This window comes from Apteryx mantelli, chromosome 3 (assembly GCF_036417845.1).
Source record: "Apteryx mantelli isolate bAptMan1 chromosome 3, bAptMan1.hap1, whole genome shotgun sequence".
NCBI lineage: Eukaryota > Metazoa > Chordata > Aves > Apterygiformes > Apterygidae > Apteryx > Apteryx mantelli.
The window spans coordinates 51,538,116-51,558,660 of record NC_089980.1 but is presented as its reverse complement, the minus strand read 5'-3'; the positions used below and the strand labels follow the sequence as shown (position 1 = coordinate 51,558,660).

The window sequence follows — 20,545 nt, the reverse complement described above, 5'->3', positions numbered from 1 at the left end:
CAAAATTATGCTTTGTAATTGATGTTCAGTGGTAAAAGTTGAGTTCAGTTAAATCGGTATGTACGCTTGCCAGGGATATGCTGCTAGGCACTTAGGACTGGGTGTCATGCACGTTTTTCTTTTTTAAGTGTTAATTAGAAATGTTTGATATCCTGTTGTACCAAAATGTCCTCACTCCTTGAAATAGTCCCTATTTTCCCTATCACAGTTGCCACTATCAGCCAAAAGTCACTTCTGCATTTACCTAAGAATAACTTTATGAGAACATAATATTTTCTGTTACATCTGTAGGGATGGGAGGATGTACATGTAAAAGATTTGATGGGTCCCATACTTTGTTTGCATTTTTCACATTTAGAATAGACTTGAATCAGCAGGAAAAAATTGTTGTCACAAGACCTAGCCAAAAGATTACTGCATTATTGCCTCGATCTGATCTCTTAAGAACATGTTTGGAAGTTTGAGGTTTCTGCATCCTTTCTGCAAAAGTTGCAAGCTATAGCTTTCGTACAGTGGAGTTTCCTGCTATGACTTTTTGTAATGTACAGTAGTTTTCCTTACCAGTGAGAACCATGGGATAATTTTGCTTAATGCTAGCAGTGAAAATCAGAACCAGAAAGAAAGCGTCATTGAAAAATTCCGTGCATTAACTAAATATCATTCTGGGGAAAGGGAATCTTCGTATTTTTGCTTCAGGGTTCTCATCAAACATGTGTCTTGCATTACCTTTTGCTAAATATCTTTTTGACTATTTTTGCTTGTGTTAAACAATCGGGAACAAATTTGGCATGTAGTTTGTTTACTGCTTAACAATGAGGACCACTCAACAATTAGAAAGTTTGTCCTAGACTTTAGGCTGCAGATAATATCTCTAGCTTCCTTTTCATTTATTTTTTTAATTTTGTTTAAAGCAGAGTTCCAGAATCCAAAGTAAAAAGGAGCTGTGTATTGTGTCTGAGATTGTTAGATCTTGTAGAGATTGAATTTATCAACCTTTTGTTGTTCCACCTTTAAATGGCGTCACTAGTCTGTAGCCTGTAGGCCTAGACTATGCAGCTGATTTATTTTATTGTTTTATTTTTAAATGTGGGAATTGCTTTAGGCATTTATGGTAATATTCATATTTTCTGAATTAGTTTTGTATTGTTACAGCCATTCTATTGGAGGAAACTACAGTATTCATGAAATTTACTGAAATGAGAATGAATGCATAAAGATGAGTATAAAAATTTAACATAAAATCTACTTTCTAAATACTACCAGACAAAACTGGTATTTGGTATGTGAAAACACTCTATTGCTGTTCTGCAGTCCATTCATCTGACAGTCTTCCTCTTTCGATGTCTCTGTTCTTCATAATTCTGGCAGCAAAGGTAATCTATTCTTGACAGGGATAGTGCTTTTCTTCCCTAATTACTGTGCAAGATATGACTCTCAGTAAATAATTATTCTCCTTTACATCAGTTCACTTTCAGAAAAAAGCAACTTCTTTCCTTTTCCTGTTAACTTTTAGACCAGACTGCTTTGGAATGTAGGATTCAAAGGGATTTAATAGGCTACTAAATCTTTTCTTCTCTGTTGGTCCCCATATCTGCAGACATGATCTTGGTTAGCCCTCTGAGCTTTAAATTTGAATATGCTGGTGATGGGTGGTTGAAAAAGAGATTTCACAACTTTATAACTAATATACTGGTGTATGGGTGCTGAGATCAGTAAAAGTAGGAGAGATGATGTTTTCATAGCTTCTTCTGGATTCAGATTCAAATATCAGTCCCAAGTAGATTCAGGACAGGCTCCAGCTGATCCATGCTCTCTGGATCTACAAGAAGGGCAATATAGTTCTACTTCATTTGGAAAGGTCCAGATTGTGGTCTCTTCTTTGGTCTAAGTTACATTCACAGCTGAGCACAGGTGCAATGTTCTTTTGGGAAGGACCAACGAACCAAGCTATTTTACTCTCTGGGAGTTTTTTATTTTTCTTTTCCCCTGGCCAAAAAGAGTAGGGGGATAAAAAGTCCTATTTTTAATTTATTTCTCTTGAATATGAATGACAAGAATTGTACACACTTATTCCAGAGGAGTTCTTGCCAATGCTTTGTGCGTATTGTTATTTTCCCCGTATGACTTTTAGAACATTTCTGAATTCCTTTTAATTTACTTTTTTGTCAGCTTTGGGATATTTTTCTTGTTCAAAATAAATGCTACAAAGGACACTCTCTGTTCTGTAGATGACAGTAGCAAGCTTAAGTTGTTTTATTATTGTTTCTGAGATGTTTTGGACTTGAGCAAAAGCAGTAATGGTGGGGGCTGGAATCAACAATTTCCGCAACATCTCCAGTACTGAACTCAGTCTTGTCAACATTGTTGGTGTGGACTGCTTTAAAGAAAAGTTTCTGAACTTTCGTTATGTAACATACCACATTGTTTCTCTGTTGCTGCGCCTTTTCTGAAAATGTGCTTTGGTAGCAACACCAGTTAAAGAATTTCTGTTCTTTTTCAAACTTTGCACCCACTTTTCTTCTGATGGAATCCAAGATATTTGTTTGGATTTTATTAGTGATGTACACGGGAGTGTACTGGTTCAAAAGACTTGATTCAGACCTTGCTAACCAGGATCTATTGTATTTTGTAAACTTTTTGTAGTTGTAAAGAAGTGGATAGATAACAGCTTCTTTTCACAGCAAGAAAATATCATATTATTTGTCCCAGCTTCATCTCAGAGTTCAGGCTTACATGAGATTTAGCTGTTCCATTTAAAAATCATGTGGAGTGATAGCATATTGGAAGGAAAGCGTGAGATATCCTAATTCTATTTTTCTTAAATATGATAGTTTTCTTTCTGAAGTCAGAAAATCTGACTATCATATCCTTGGTCTGTAAAATTGTTTTTGGTTTCAATTCATTTGACTTCAATTTTTAATTTCCTAATAGTACATTATGTGGGTTAGACAATCACATAGGAATTTCTTGGTCATTTGTGGCAGATTATGTCAGTAGCTGTGCCTTGAATTCAAGTCTTTAACCTTGTGAGCAATAGTTATGGCTTTCTGAGTTTCAACTTATTCAATTCTTGAGGAAAACGCTGTATTTTTACTTCACTATAGCTAGTTGGGAAGCTATGAGGAAAGCAAGATGAAATACCTGACACACTGATATTTATGAAGGCTTGGGGGGGGGAGTATAATAAATGAAGCAACTGCCCAACTAAACACATCTTCACAAAACCTATACTGCAAGCACTTAGAATTTCTCAAGTTTCCATTTCTAAGCAGTCCTAGTGGCAGAGATCTGGGCCAAGCTTTCACTTCTCTTCAGCTACTGCTCAGACATCAACCTACCAACATGTATGGACTTATGTGAAGATTTAAATGAATCAAAGGTGGTGATACCACAGGAAAAACATCTTGTGGGTACTTTTATGATGTTAAGATGTGAATTAGACTATGAGATTATTTATTCTGGCTGGAATTTATTCTACTTTTTCTAATCATATTTCTGCAAACTAATTTTTCCAGTGGGAGAGTAGGTGATATAGCATCTTGATGCTAAGATATAAGCTCTATGACCTGAAAAAAATATACACTACCTGACTGAAATGTGAAAAGAACTTTAACTTACAGTTCTAATTAGCTGAGTTGTTTTCTTTTCTGCAAATGATCCACAAATAACAGAGGTTTTCTTCTTCAGTGTGTTTAGTACAATGTAAAACACAGAAACATGAGTGGATTAAATATAACTGGTTATCCACATAATGGTTGGAGCCCTACACTGAAAAATTACTTATCTAGGACCACATTGTTTTCCAGCTAAGGATCCTTTCTTGTCATTGCTTGCTTCTCATTACAGTGGTATAAAAATTACAGTAAGCTGGATTCAAATAGCTTAGAGACCTATGGAATACAGTCTATGAATTACTTGTTGCTTTTGTGCTTGCAAAAAAATATGCACAAAAGTATGTTTTAGTGGCTAATTTTAACCCACTAGAGCAAGATGTTTTGAGAGCGTGGGGTTTTTTTGTTTTTGTTTTTTGCTTATTTTAAAATGAAAAAGCTTTGAGCACTTTTGTATTGCCTAAAAGTGATCAGAGAAAATCCCAATATGTACATGGTTATTTTGCTTTTCAAATAAAATTCATATTGGCGCCTAGTATGTCAAGCATTCAAATAAAATACAAATTCTCACAGTTTTAGCTTACATCAAAGATGGTAATTGTTGTGTGATTTTGGAAACTAAAGCAATTCCAAGATAGACACAGTTGGAATTTTTTTTATATGACAGCCTGTTTCATACGCTCAGTAACGTCAGTGCGAAGTTGAAAGTGTACATCCTAATGAAGGCTGAAGTCTGGGGGAACTTTTATAGTGATTCCATTAGGATTAAGATTCAGCTAGATGACATGGTTATCTACACTTCTGATGGGTTTATGAAGCAGAAGCACACTTTGAAAATAATAAAATTACTCACTTTTAGACGCAGATATAGATTACAAGGCAGTGTTTCTTGAATTTGTTACTAGTAATGCAAAATATCTTGTAATGTTTTCATGCAGGTGAACACTAATAGATGGGTTTCTTTTGGCAGGTTGTCAAGTTCTTAAGTAACAAAAGATCTCAAGCTGTTGGAATATTAATGTCTAGCCTTCATTTAGACATGAGGGACATTCAGCATGGTAAGTGAAATAAATATTGTTGATTCTAGCGCAGATTGCATTGTTAAGAATCTGGAAATGCTAATTATTTCCATCTTTTCATTTTATATGTAAAATAAATTCAAATAATATGGGGGGGGTAAGCTTTTTTTTTTTTTTCTGAAAACAGCTTGTTCTGACATTTATCTTCTCCTTTGTAGTATCATATTTCCTTGTACAGTATTGAAAATGAATCAGTTGAATATTGGCTGTTTATTTGCAGAATTGCCATTTATAATTTTTGGCATCAGTTATCTATGTCATATGAAATCGAGAGTCTTTGATTTTGGTCTTTCCAAGGAAGAAAGTTTGATGCATTGTGTATTGTAATTCAGATATCACCAGGAGATATCCAGAAATGTGAATTATAACAATTAATTGATTTGCTGTGTAAAGTAGTTCCTATATGTGGTTTAGCACAAGCTGTGGAGTTCTTTCATCTTCAGCAGCTTTTTATAGGGGGAGATCTTTTGGAGGGAGTGCAATACTTTTCACATTCATGCTAAGAGACAGTAGTGCAAAAAGGTGAAAAGTGGAATTGCATTTATATTCAGAGCATCCGTTATGTTTCCCAAAGGCTTTGGATAGATTTGAAGCAGATTGAATTATCCTGTGAAGCGCCAGCCTATCTATTAAATAAATGTGGTTTTAAGTAAAACACAGACTTCATAAATCACAAAAACATCTTGCGAACTTTCTAGGCTACATATTTACAGCCGTGCATTCAGCTTACTACAATTTGCTTATTTTTGTGGAATTATTCATAAATAGAAGAAAATTCAGTGCGCTCTATCAGCTAGTGAGTAACTCTTAATCACAATTTTAAGTTTTTATTAAACTGTTTTGATGGTTAGTGGACTTCCTCAATCTGAAGCGCTTAAGATGGTAGTCATAGAGCAAGGCGCCAGTACTGGCGCCAAGAAGTACTTGGTATTTCCAAAGCTGGCAGATGTAGTTCAGTTAAGTCATAGAGCAAAATCTGAAAACAATGATATGGTCCTTTCCTTCAGTCAAATATTCAACTTGGTTTCAGTTAATAATGAGAACCTTATGAACAAAGGAGTCCGCCTAACATCTGTGTCTGTGGTAAAGCCAACACAAGTTCATTGAAAATTTGCTTGCTTAACATGCAACACTAACAATAACATGGCATGAACGTCAGTAGTTGAAGGGGTCAAACAATATTATGCTTAACCCTTATACTGTTACAATATTAAGCACATCATGTGTAAGAGCTAGGTACAGATTTTGTGTATTCCTCCTTTAATAGCTGGTTTTTAAAACAAAAAGTCTTTGCAAAGGAGAATTTAGTAGTGCTCTTATTTCCTTATTGTTCAGAAGTCATTGATACAACAAACATGAAAAAACTTTTATCTGATGGAGCAACTTGTGGAAACGGTTGGAAGACCCTGGTGTTAAAAATGTTTTTTTTAGAACATAAAATAGGCATGGAGCAAAAGAGGTGAGGAGTAGGAAAGAAATCTGCATGGTCGGGGGGCAGGAGGTGAGATCTCGCCGAAAACATTTCTGACATCAATAACTCCATGCAGGGCACTTTGTGAGAGTGACCAGAGAGCCTGTGGAAGAAGTTATAAAACAGCAAGCCCAAGAATTTAGCTTCACCTTTTATGTATGCACTATTTTTACTTGCTTGTTAAACAAGTAAGAATTTCATATATTTTTGTTGAGTATGATAACTTGCTAGTTTACTTGCTGCAGTACTGAATACCCTAATGAGAAGGTGCTATCAGAAAATTGAATTTATATTAAAATAAAGTGACTGGATATGCAAAATGCACTTGTTATGTTTGCAGTTTTATATATTAAGATTTAGGAGGTGTGACAATAAAAAGCAAAAACGTGATCAGTGTTCTCTGTCCTCTCTTTCTTTCAGTGCTCATCTTGAGTTTTTGCTGTTTCATGTACAATGAAATGTACATTTACTCATATCTCATGCAGCACAATACAAGTGATGTTTTCTCATGAATTTAAAAGGCAGTCAAACTTTTTTTTTTTCCCCTACTCTTTCAGTTTGTGGTACTAGGCCGCTTCTTTTATAGGCATTCTTGTAAATATTCCCTATATTACATAAAAGGCATAGCTGCGGAATGCAGTGGTAATATAAATTGCAGAAGAATTGTAAATGGTTTTTTGACTGGCCTTAGGAAAGCACCCAGAGAGAGAAACTTTCAATGTAGTGCTGTATTGGGTCCATTTCTTCATTCGCATGCTATTGTGTTTTATTTTTCTAATGGATTAGACAAATTTCAAAATGTTACAGGAACAGAAGGGAAAACAATTGTGCTGGGTATGATTCACTTAATAAAATTAGGATTGCAAGATTTAATCAATATTGTATTTAACTGAAGTGCTTAAAATAACTTGAAACCTGGGTAAATGTTTTATTTAATTTGTTGCAAGTATTTTTTTCTTTTAAGATACAAAACTGCTGAAATATTGTCTATAACAAATAATCTTTGAAAAATTGTTTTGGAATCTCAAAAATTTGAATCATTTATGATATTTTGTTGACTTTAAATGTTTAAGTCAGCTATTTTAATGTGCATATATGATTGGATGGCATTTCATGGAAGATTTCAGAATGTACGAGTATATGCTAAATTGATTTTTTTGTTTGTTCTTGTTGATGATAGCATTAAGTATCTTCTGGTAGAGTTGTGTTTTTCTGCTCCTTACTTTGAAATGGATTTGGTAAGACAAACTCCCATATCCTGATTACTGTTTAAATATTTTTACGGGGTAGAAGGAGTTTTTAATAAGCAGAACATATTTTTACTGAACCCTAGTAGATCTTTCTAGTAGTGCTTTAAAGAAGGGTAGGTTGTTTTTTTGTTGTTATGGGGGGCTTTAGTAGATTCTAATTGCTAACAGAACTTTCAACTCTTTTATCCAGTCTAGGCTAGAATTTTAAGAAATGTTGTTCTCTTTAATCCTAGTGCCATTTTTCTATGTTATTAGTTGTTTCAGTAAAAAATAAGCCCTCTTCTCAGGGTTTCTCTGGTTTCACACAAACTCTTACTGATGCCTATTCCTTACAATCATTTATCAGCTACGTGAAACAATTTATCCAGGTGTTTTGCTTGCTTTTTCACTTCCACTATACCAGTAATATCCATCATTCATCCTATCAGTATTATATTTCCAGTGGCAATATAGCTGCATCTGGCTGCATGATACAGCCAAAGCCTGAGAAAGACCAAACACTTCTTATGTTTTTTTTTTTCCTTTATAGCTTAGATTTTCTTTCAAGACAGAAGACTTTGATTTTAACATTAGCTTACCTTTTGGGGAATTTTGGTTTTTTTTTTTGTTTTGTTTGTTGTTTTTACAAAACTTCACAGATACAGCTTGTGTCTAAATTGGAGATTCATCAAGGTTCCTGTTGCCAGCATTTAGTAATCAGTGATGAACACCCTGTATATTAATATATAATTCCACATTAAGTATGAGCCTGCATGTCTAATAAATATCTCCTTCTAATAAAGTTGTCTTTCATCACATGAAATATAATGATTGTTTGAAATTGTAGCTATGCTGCAGAGAATATAGTGATTGGTTCCTTTCCCAGTCACTTGGGGACAACAGCAATACACAGATTATTAAGTCAGGGGAGTTATGATCGTTAAGTCTGACCTCCAAAATAGACAGATCATAGGGCTTCCTGAATCAGCTCTTAAGTAAGCTCAAATATGTCTCTTAGACAAAATAAAAAGAGGGGGAAAAAAAACTGAATTTTATTTATTTAAATAAATAGTATTTTCCAGTGATTAACTTCAATAAATGTTTCAGTGGCTAGCTGGCTCTTCACCGATGAAGAAATAAATAAAAAATGAATCTGCCTTCTTACTGCTCTAAATTTGTCCACTTCCAATTTCTAGCTACTAGATGGATGGAAGGCATCAACTGATGTTATAAAGATACAGTGTATCCTCTTTATTTTTTAAGCTTTTATGGTTATTAACAAGTGCAGTAACCACATCAAAAAATCTTTTCTATGTGAGGGGGAAGAACAGGGGAAAAAAAGCCTAGAAGATGGCAGCCAGAAGAAAAATAAATTTAATATTTCATGCAGATAAATATCGTACAACATAGGTTTATATACAGTATTTCCAAAACAGAAATGAATCTTTTGTTGACCAAAATCATCTTAGTCTGAGCATGTCTCTTGTAAATGTTAAGAGTAGAAGTCTGGCAAAAAACATGTTTGCAATTCTCTATCTTTTGAACTTGTCTGTAATCTTTTCAGTAAGTTTCCCTTAACAGGGTTTATCATTTCAGGCCCTTTGTTACCACTGGTATGGCTGTAATACTGTAACTATCCAAGTGCATATTTCTCTAAGGCTTTGTGTAGCATCTTGTGGCTGTCGGGACTAGTTTGGAGATTTCGGCCTCTGATGACTTTTAAACCCCCTTTTTCACATCTAATCTAATAATAGTCATTTTTTCCCCTCTGTGAGGCACTGAATTGTACAGAATTTGATAATGCTACTTGTCCCAACCTGATAATTGGGCAGGGCAAGGGGAAGACACAGGTGATTTTTATTACAGTCCTCGACCCCTGTTGGTCAGTGATACTAAGAAAGAATATTACAGCAAAGAACGTAATAGGAAAAGTAGTTATGGAGAGGCAAACAGGTTCATCTAACAACTGATAAAGCCCAACCTTTTTATCTGGATTTGAGATTATTTGACTGAAAATTATGTTTGTGGTAGACCTTGCTCTCCTAACAGAAGTATAACTTTGCACGACAGAAATGTGCTGTGTCCTGAATAGAAAAGACTGCTGTACAGGAAGTGAAAATGTTTTCACTATTAGTGGGCAAAATAAATGTTTATTCTTTAATATGTGGCTATTCGTGACCGAGAAACATGGAAAAATATCTGTTTCATTGCCTTACTTACTGCTCACACTGAAACTTAGAAATGATGGGCTAGAAGAGACTTTGTCAAAGGTTGGCTGAATGATTTTGCTGTTGGGGAAGAGGAAAAACATCTCCTTTATGCTGTAAATGCCATTTAAATGTTCTGTGCAGGAATTTTTCACTCTCATTGAAGCATCATGTAGTCTTGATGGTCACAGGCCTAAGATATTGGAATTGGAAAGCTTTCAGGAAAGAATGATTCAAGATCTGGAAAAAAGCACTTTTATGGTGAGATTGAAAAGGCTCATGCTTAGTTCATCCCAAAGAAGGTTCGTGGTCTGACCACCTAGTAATGATTTATGTGTATCAGCATAATCATTTGAAACTCATAATATTTAAATATTTAAGTCGAGAATGAATATCTTCTAAAATGTATGTTATTCTTTAAACAAGTCATGAGAATGAAACAAAAAGTGAGTGGATCAAGTTCTTTGGACATTGTTATATTGGAAGACAAACTAGCTGACCAAAATTCTCTTCTCTCTAAGTTATAGATAGAATAAAAAATCCTGGATGGAAGTAGATATCTAGAACTTTTTTTTAATATATATCAGGTGGCAAGTCTGTATTTATATTAAAATATATTTATATTAAAAGATTATAAAATATTTATATTAAAAGAATGATCCATGAAATTATAATCAGTGCCGGTTAATCACAAAGTTTGAAACTTGCTATTCTGGTTTATTAATTGAGAATTAATTTAGAAGATTTTTTTTAAACATCCCTTTTCTTTATCAAATAGTATATTTCTTTATCAAATAGTGTATTATAAGCACCTAAAAACCTGTAAGACTATGGCTTTGGTCTCCCCTCTGATAGCTTTTTCAACATATATCTAGATTCTTCCAAGATGCCACCAAGAAAAGATTTGTTGTTTGGCATTTTCCTCTATACTGTGCACGAGCGCTTGCCCAGATCTTCACATGGTAATCCTTGCTCCTCTTCCCCTAGTTCTGCCCAGCTTTCTGCTACTGTCTTTATTATATTAGGCCTGCTATTAGATTGCTGACGTCACCTTTTATTTGCTGTTAATTATTTTACATGCACCTATTGTGAAATTATTGATAAGGGAAGCAATGGCATATGCAAAATAACTTGCAAAACAAGTCTGGGAGTTAGTGTGTAACATGCTGACGTTGGTTGTGTGTGTTGCCATAGATGTTTCTGTTGCATTGATGCTATTACTATGCCCTACTGCCTTCTGTGCCAAGTAGCTAAAGCAATTCCAGAGTCCTCATCCGGCCACTGGTCCTGGGAGCAGGGAGAGAGGAAGGACAGCTAAGGCCCCTGGTGACAGGGAGGGGGGGACTTGTTGTGAAGGCGGCATAAACTCCTGAGCTGTGGATGAAGCCAATCCTGAATACTGAAAGTACACTTCAAGTCCACTTTCTATCCTGTGGCATTTCCTGAATGTTAGTTCACAGTGACCAGAGGCCAATAAAGTAAAGCAGCAATTGTTAAGGGAAAATATAACCTCTGGTATTGTTTCTTTTAAGCATTCATGGGACACTTCAAGATGTCAATATTTCTGTCCTTCACTATCACCAAAAAGGGGACTGTATGTTTTATTTGACATATCCTTTTGAAATTTACAATTAAAAATAACTTTTCTAGAGATAAAAATAAATTTGGTGTAATGCAAAATACTTTTTTAAGAAATTAGGGATTTTTGATTGAGGAAAATTATATTGAGTTTTTTCACAATATTTGAATCAGCAGTGACTAATTGCTGCCACATTGGATAGTTTGGGTAATTAAAGAATTTTGTTGTTGTAAAGAACATGTGAATGTAATTTAATAGAGAAGTTTTGTAAGAAATGTAAGAGCTGTAACTGCATTGTTTGTCTGATGTTTCAGTTGAACTTTTTTTTCTTGGAAGTCCGATTAACTTTGAAACTTTGAGAGAAAAGTTTTAGGAAAGTTGTGCTGTCTCAGAAGAAAACTTCAGTGCTATTGTTTCTTATTTTTGTACTGTGTAGGTACTGATAAGATGGATGATTAGGAAATCCAAAGTATGAAAGCAGTAACAAAAAGCTTGCTGTAAGCATTAGTAACATGCAGAAATTGGGGGGGGGGGGGGAGGGGTTTAAGAGCATCTCGTCTCCTTTCCACAGGAGGAATATATTTCAGCAGCCACACTTAACATCATTGCTGAACTGCAGAGATTTTAGCATTACTAAAATTAAGAACAGTTTGTTAATTAATTAAAGACCTTCAAATGGCTGCAGTCACACATCTTCCCTTTTTATTAAGTTGAAAGGTTTTGAAGCAAAAGATGCTTGCCACAATTCATTTTGTGATTTGTTTGTATATGTTAGATGTAAATGCATTTGCACACACTCTTTTAGATATACAAGAAAATGAATGCCTTTATGTGTGTATAGCAGTTAAAATCTAATGTAAATCCAAAATAATCAACATGAAAATTTAGTAAAATTTGGAAAGCAAATCCATAGTTTTTTCACATTCAATATATCACTTTAGTTTTACTCTTTTTTTTTTTTCTTATCATTCCTCATTTAAGGGATCCTATTAAAACTATATGCTATACTTGGTCAAAAGAAGATCCAGCTAGCGTAGTACCTGATCTCCTGTGTGGATAGCAAGAAAGAAGTATAAAAAGAGGGTGAGTGGCATTGCCCACTCTTTACCTAACTTTATAGATCTCTATTTTATCTTTTTGCAGTAGTGTTCTTTACAAAATGAAAAGTTTGTTTGGACTTTCATATACAGAGTCTATTCTTTTGATTGTCCTTGTCAGCAATCTACTGTCCATAGTTGTCTTGCCTCTTGTTTCAAATGAGGTGACTAGAGCTGCATTTTCAAGATTTTTGTACATCATATGCCTATGCCATGGTATCTTGATATCTTCTGTTTCATTCTCCATTTTTTTACTTATTATTACTGACATTGTTTTCCTTTTAACTACTGCTAATTATTGAGTTTGTATTTTCAAAGCACCATGAAAAAGTATCTTTTCTGGCAGCGGGTTGCTCATTTTGTATCCATTGCTGTGTATGTATAGGTTGGGTTCTTTTTTTCCATGTACCTTACTTTGCATGTATTAATATTGAGTATTTGAGAGATCTTTTTGCAAATGTTTGCAGGCAGCTTTAAACTGGCTAGCTTTTATTATTTGCAAACATTATCGCCTTATATTCATTAAACAGCATAGGAAGCAGCAAAGAACCAAGTAAGACTCCTCAGCTACGCCCCTGTGCTTTGAAAACTGACCACTTATTGTATAGTTGATTTCCTATTTTTTTTAAACAGTTGTTATTTTTAACCAAAGTAGACCTTTGCTCCTACTCCACGACAGCATAATTTTTTTTTTCTTAAATCTTAGATAAGGATTGTAAGGACCCTTTTGTAAATCCAGCACCACTCTGATCACTCTTATCCATGCCTTTGACTCCAATAGAGGAGTTTTAGCCAATTTGTTGCACATGAGTATCAACTACAAAATGATATTCTATCTCTCTCTTTCATGACATCACATTTATCTGTATTTTTTAAAAAGCTGTTCTTCTGTATAATACGTAGAAATTTTCCAGGCACAGAAGTCAGACTGACTGGTGTGTAATTTCCATCATCATTTCTAAAATCCTCTTAAAAGTTGCATTTGTGTGTTCTAAAGCTTGTTCAGTTTGAGACAGTGCCTAAAACACATCACTGGAGAAGTATAGATCTGGTATGAGAACCTCTTTGACCATTTCTGTAGTAGTGAATCCTAAGGCAAATAATTTGTTTAATTTTTCTGATTCTCTTTCTTTTGTGTTATATTTAAAGCTAGATTATCTGTGTGCCCAATGGTTTCCTGTCAGGCTTCCTACATCTGATGTGCTTGAAAATGATTTTTAGCTTTATGTTTTTGGCAAGTTGTTTTTAGTCCTTTCTCATCTTGTCCAATAAAGGCTTTACATTGAACTTACACGAGGTTTTTTTTTTCTTTTCTGTTTTCTTTGGCTGTGATTTCCACTCCTTGAAGAGTATCTTTTACTCACAGGAGTCTCCTATGCTTTTTTTTTTTTTTTTAACCATGTATGTGGTTTTGAGGTGTAGGGACGTTGGGTATGTGGAAAGCTTAGGAAAAGACGATGTGCTTTTGAAATTCTTTCTTGATACAATTTTTTTTCTCTGAACCTCCGATATGGTGTCTGTAAGCTTCCTTGCCAACTGCAAGCTTTTTATTCTATTGACTGGCTTCTCATTTTTATGTAATTCCTCCTTGTGAAGTTAAATTTTATGGTGGTGTTTTTTAAAATCTTTTCTCTTTCCAATACAGATTGCATTTAAGACCATTATGGTCTCTTCGAATGACTTGTGCACTATTTGAAAGTAGATCAAGGGTTGCTTCTCTTTTGATATTTCTGCCCAGGTGCTTTGAGAAGTAGTGCTTACAATATCCTAAGTCTTAGAATCTGCATATTGTCTCAAAAACACATTTAACAGGTTAAAACCTTGGGTTGTTATGATTGTAATGTGTGTTACCTTATGTCTTCATTGTCATTATCAACATGTTGGTTGTATGATCTGTAATGGGGTACGAACTGTGTTTTTTCTATTTCGGCATAAACTCCCTCAGTAGGGATTGTGGAAGAGCTGTTGCAATTTATTGTTTTTATCTTAACTGACTCATACTTTCTTTAATACCCATTGCCACTCTTCGGCAGTAACCAGTGATGGCACCATGTTTTAGCATGCTGACAGGCACTGACTGTCTTCTTTCTACCGCTTTTGGAATGGCCATTAAATCAACCAGTTACTATAAATTTACCTACTGCAAATATTAGGAGTCTGGCAACAATGTAGAGACCTATCACATACGCAGCCTTGACTTAAGCAGAGCTCAAGAAATAAGTAAGTTATATGGGACTTTTTGTTTTCTTCTCACTCATCATCTTTGTTTCATCCCCGGTTTTCCCTCCTCCCCACCGCAGAATTTTTAGCCATGCCGCTGCCAGACGGTGCGCCCCGCTGCGCACCGTTCCCCCGGGCTGTAGCTGAGGAGGGTCCCCTGCGTTCAGGCCTTCCTAACCCCGAGCCCCGAGCTCCCGGCTCCGCAGTCCCCGCAGCAGAGGGCAGCCGCGCACCGCGCTGCCCCCGGGCCGGGCCGGGGCCGGGGCCGGGCCGGGGCCGGGCCGGGCCCGGTCCCCGCAGCCGCTGCAGGCCCCGCAGGGGCTGCCCTGGGCTCCGCTCCTCGCTTCCCCGAGCGCCGCGGCGCCCGTGTCAGGGCCTTCGCCAGCTCGTGGTTTCGTGTTGCTTTCCAGATTTGGCTGAGGCGCTGCTTCTCCGTGTGCTTCTCACCTGGTCAATATACTCTTTTCAAAAGCTCCACGTGGAAGGAAGGGAAGGGATGCGGCAAGGATTGGGGAGTGGTTTGTTTGCTGTAGCCATGGTAGACAGAGGAAGAAGCTATGGGCTTAATTTGCAGCAAGGGAGACTGTGGTTAGATGTGAGAAAATCTTTCTCCTGTAAAAATGATGAAGCATTCAGTTTGAAAGCAAGCTTTTTCTCATGCCAGAGCCAGAGTGTCAGTGTTTCTGTATCTGTCTCTTTATGATGCATCTGAATTTCTCTTCTCTTATCTTTTTCCTCTTCTTTCTCCTGTGCTATGATGATCTGTAGACATGAGAAGGTCATTTCCCTTGTTCTGTGATTCCACAGGAAACCTCCCCATGCAATATATGTTGGATTCTATTTAAGTATAATGTGTTTTCTGTTTTTAGTGAAGCTGAAATTGCTTTAGCTACCTAGAAGCTTAATACAACTGAAGTAATATCGAGGGCCTTTTGTAATCTCACTCTCAAAGTTCACAGTAGGCCAAATCCAGTCATGCTACTGAAGTAAATATACATAGGTGAGTCCAAATCACATTTTTTGTTTGTTTTTTGGATTTTTTAAGAATGAATATATTTTGGTTATCCATGTATTTAGGCTTTTGGTTTTGTTTCAGTCCCCATCCTTATTTCCTTGAGCTATTAACACCAGCTTTTTGAGAAACATTTCGGAGCGTAAAAAGTGATGGACCTTAAACCATAAATATGCATCCTTCTGCCCTCCGTTATCACAGGATTGTGATTTGAATTAGTAAAGCTGTGTCATCTGTCATTTACCTAGCCAAAAATCTTACTGTATTATTTCCATAATCCCACCATACTTAGAACATGCACTAAATATCACAAGATCATTACATCATTTTGTTAGCATCTGTAGCTCTTTAATGCTCTAACTTCAGAATATTTGGTGAAAGGCTTAATGTGTGTTAATATGATGAAGTCTGCAGGGTTTACCCAGACTTCAGACTGGACAGACGTGCAGAATACCAGGCTACATCTAAACTGCTCTCTGCTGTGCCAAGAATAAAATTTTTGTTAGATTTGGAGAAGAAATTGAGTATATAATTTAATTTTAGTGAGATACTGTCATCTGACAGAGGGAAATGAAAGTTTGCTTTTTTAAAGAAATCTCTCAAATGTTTGTGTTATAATTCTTGAGCAAGAATATTTATATTTGGACTTGTGATTGCAAGGGTTGCCAATACAGCCATATATAGGTAAATGGGGTCTTGCTCTACCCGTTCCCTGAATCATTATAAGCTTCCATGTAGTATTTTCTAACCAGCTCTACTGATATAGTACTATTAGTATATTACTAATTATTAGTATAATTATTACTATATTAATATAATTACTAGTTCATTAGTAATTTAATCCTTTGACCATCACAGTTACACCATCTAGTGTACTAGTATGCTAGTGCCAGGATTAGTCTGTGGAACTCACTGATGTAATGTCATTGAAATAGCAATGGAAAAGCATTAAAGCATATGTGCATCTAAAAGAATTACTAATTATTAGTATATTAGTTATTAGTATAATACTAATAATATCCTAATATCATCACACACATCTGGATAGCTTGAACCGTAAGCAAGGAAGGCTTATTTCTGCATGTAAATGACTTTGGATGTCTGCAAAGCTAAAAAGAACTTTCAGTTAATTATATTGTAAATTGTTAAAGGATAGCAATGTTCTGTACAGATTATATAAATGGTTTAGGCTTGTTGGTGTTAGAGAAGACAGTAGAGATCTCCCTAGAGACTAGCAAAAATATCAAAATATCAAGCATAGCTCAACTCTAGATTTTTGGAGTTAGAGCATTCATTTCGTCTGGCTACTGAATAAGGCAAGTCACATAATGCTGCCCCCTAATTTCTGGCTCAAGCCATCAGTCTGTATAAATATGAGCATTTTAGCAATATAAATGAGCTTGAGTTCCAGCTGAAATTCTGACCCTTCAACCTTTTGCTTTCTTTGAAGTCCCTGATAGTTTTGCCATTGACTTTGGTGAGTCTAGGATTTCATACAAATACTTTAAGTGATGGAAAAGTCAATGTATCCCTTGAAATGTTGTTCTAAAGGTTAATTTCCCTCATTTCTAACACTTAAAATATTCTTTCCATTGTGAATTTTTAAGGTTAACTTACAGACATTCTTTTCTGGTTTTGATCTGCTAAATTACAGAGCCATCTACTTTCAAACATCATCTGATGCAGGTACTCATAAACTGTAATCATGTTGCCTCTTAACTTTCCTCTGTATAAGCTAAATAGATTAAGCAATTTAGCAGTAAGGCAAGTTCTTGAGACCTCAGGTTATTCTGATCTTTCTTTTGTTGGTTTCTGTGATATTGCACTAGCTATACCTCTAGTTCAAGGATTGTTCTGATTTCTAGACTCTCCTTGAGAGATGGCACATGTTCAATTAGTGATTGATCATGATTATTAACAGTGTAATCAAGACAATTCTTTGGGTGAGTTTAAGTCTGCTGAGGAAAGAGTAGCTCTCCCATTAACATTACTACATAGACTTCAGTGAGGATTAATAACCGTTTTTAATATCTTTTCAGTATTGGTAAAGATATTTAGTTGCAGTAAGCTGAGAGCAAATTCATATGGAAACTTAGGATACTTTTCTTTCTGGTAAAGTTTCATGAGCCATTCAATTTTCAGATCCATGAGTTAAGCAGTTTTCAACTCATTTAGTGTTGACACTTAAATTATTTTATGCAAGTATTCTTAATTGCCATGTGGACACACCTGGACTGCTCTCTATTAATTATATGCTAAATGTGGGTAAATTCAGAGCACAGAAGCTAAGCTCGTAAATTAGGTGTTTAAAGTAGAGAACGTGAATACATTTCTTAGGAAAATCTTTTTGGTATCGACCCTGCTCACTTTATCAAATGAATATGTAGAATGCTGTGTAACTATAAAACAGGGGCATACTCTTGCCTCTGTTATGGGGGATGAATTCTTGTCACTTCACCTCAAACAAAAATAATAGTAAAAAGGCAAGTGGTTCCGTGGTGGATTGTAAGAGTGATGAAAGACTGGAATATATGAGGAACATGAAAAGATCGGGACTCTTCAGAGATACTCAGGATCACAAGGTAAAACAACGTAGTTCAGACACCCCCATATGAAAAAAGTGTGCTTCTAATGATTATGATGTTAGAATAAGCAAGAGATGATTATTCTAGGAGTTGGGATAATTTAAACCTAAATTTATTCTTGACTTTGAGTTACAGTAAAGCTATGTTTCATATTTGCCTTTGACCTACTTGGTGATTCTGAGTAAATCTCTTCCTCCTCCTGCATTTTGTTTGTCTTGATTCATTTAGAATAAACTTTTTGGATCATGAAAGCAGCAGATCATCTCTTTGTTTATGGGCTGGACTTCTCAGAGTAAGCCATTGCTTTGTTTACTTTGAGCTACTCTAACGCAAATAGATAAGATGAAATTAAACCAAAAGTCAGCAAATTCAGATTCTGAAAGAAAATACATCATTAAAAGTCTGAATTAGTTTGAGGCCTGAAGACTTTCTTGTGCTCCAAAACTTGCTAACTTCTTCCAGCTATACTCAATAAGAGATACTACCTTGATCTGCAAAGTTTGATTTGCGTACATCCTTTGACCATCACAGTTACACCATCTAGTGAGCTAGTATGCTAGTACCACAATTAGTCTGTGGAACTCACTGATGTAATGTCACTGAAATAGGAATGAAAAAGCATTAAAACATATGTGCATCTAAAAGAAAAGTGAAACACTAACACACAAGAAACCCAAACTTTATTTCACTTTACTCACAAATACAAAGCTATAAGTCATACCTGCCTGAAGACACATTAATGCACAATGTCATACCTACTGCATGTGTGCCTTGCAGCTGATCTGTCTGTGCAGTTTGACTTTATAATGCACACCCTGTAAATATATCCTGTCATGTAAATGTCCCAGAAATATATTCCTCAGATATCATGTTCTAGTAGTCTTTCCACCAAGAGTGGTATAGTTAATAGGTTTTACAAGTTTCCTTTAGATATCCTCTAAACAGAATGCTTATGGCACAATATACTACCTTAACCAGAAAGTACAAAAACCTGGTACAAGCTGATACTGAAATAAATAGCAATTAGCATTGTTTCTTTATAGCAGCAATTTTATTTACTGTAACAGGGTTTCCTACATGTAAAATATATTCATATGCCAATGATTAATTTTATAGAGAAAGCTTGTTCTTGAAGCAGTTATACAAATATTTTTAAGGGACAGGAAGTTTGTCTAGAAAATAATAAAACCATATTATAAGCATAAAACAGTAATTTCAAAAAATACCTTATTAAGTTTGTCTTATATCATTTGCATTTGTATATTGTGCTATGCCTTAAATAGTGTTTTGGGAGTTGTCATGACAATCCTTTCCCAGTTTGTTCAAAATCTTGAATCCTTCCAGGCAGTCTTGTGCTTCAAATTCACTCCCCAAAGACCAGATTCTGGCAGGTTCTTTGATACTGCTCCTCTATGCACTATAATTTAAAATAAGCATAATCTGGCAAATTGCCAGTCTTTTCTCAATCTTCCTATATCCTGCATCCATGCTTTTTTCACCTGCCAAATTCAAACAAATCTTATCTAAACAATTAAGATAAGCACTGAAGTACTCTCTATAGTCAAATCAGCAAACCTCTCAAAAACAGAACTGAAATACAATCTCTCTAAATTAAACAGTCTACAATGGCAATCATGTTTGTATTTAAACATTTTATTCTGAAAGGATTACAGCATTGGTCTCCATTTTTTTTTCCTGCCTAGACAAGAAGGCGACATACTGAGTCAAACAAAATATATTTGTTCTTTAAGAACTGAACTTGCACACATTTTATAAACAAACTGTATAGGTGTACAAAGTTAGACTTCACATAATCGGTAACTGCTGTCCTTAACATTATATAAGCAATTGTTTAAAATGTATGTAATGTAACTGTTTATATTAACTATATATAGTTATATATAATCCAGTTATATATTATGTTATATTTATATGTATGTAAAAAAAGCTCTATTGATACAATGTTATGACTATATCTTTGTAACAACATTTGTGAATAGAAATGCTAAAGACAAATGTCTAAAAATATTGAATGGCGTTCATAACAGAAGAAACAATGCAAAAAAAGTGATACTAAACATCACTTTCTTCATGAGATCTCCTATTTCTGTTACCCCAAATTTTGAAAATGCATATTCTTGTTTGATTCTTATTTTATTGCTTCGCAGAAACATAAGTGAGTGCATGTTCTCGAAGGTATTTAAAAATTATAAGTTCTTTTAAAACAATCTGAAGCAACAGCTAAGTTTAGTCCCTGACTTCTGCTTGGAAATTTTCTACGCTGTTCTGGTTTCTTACACAGACTTTAGATCAAGGCAAATTACTGCCATAGTAAAACTGCACGCATGCAGTTCTAAGTGCTGTTTCTTGCCTCTGATTTCCATGCCTTATGTACTTGTGTTGAAGATCCAATCTCCATTGTGCTATGTGCACTTGAAGTTTTCATCCTGAGAAG

At 35.2% G+C, this 20,545-nt stretch overlaps 1 protein-coding gene across 1 annotated transcript in view; it reads left to right on the top strand.

The window, feature by feature from the left end:
• The window catches only part of FMN2 (formin 2), a 173,744-nt gene that overhangs the window by 66,582 nt on the left and 86,617 nt on the right, over positions 1–20,545 (top strand). Inside the window, exon 7 of the mRNA XM_067294571.1 lies at positions 4,582–4,669. Coding sequence (XP_067150672.1) covers positions 4,582–4,669 — 88 coding nt within the window. The remainder of the gene's footprint in view (positions 1–4,581; positions 4,670–20,545) is intronic.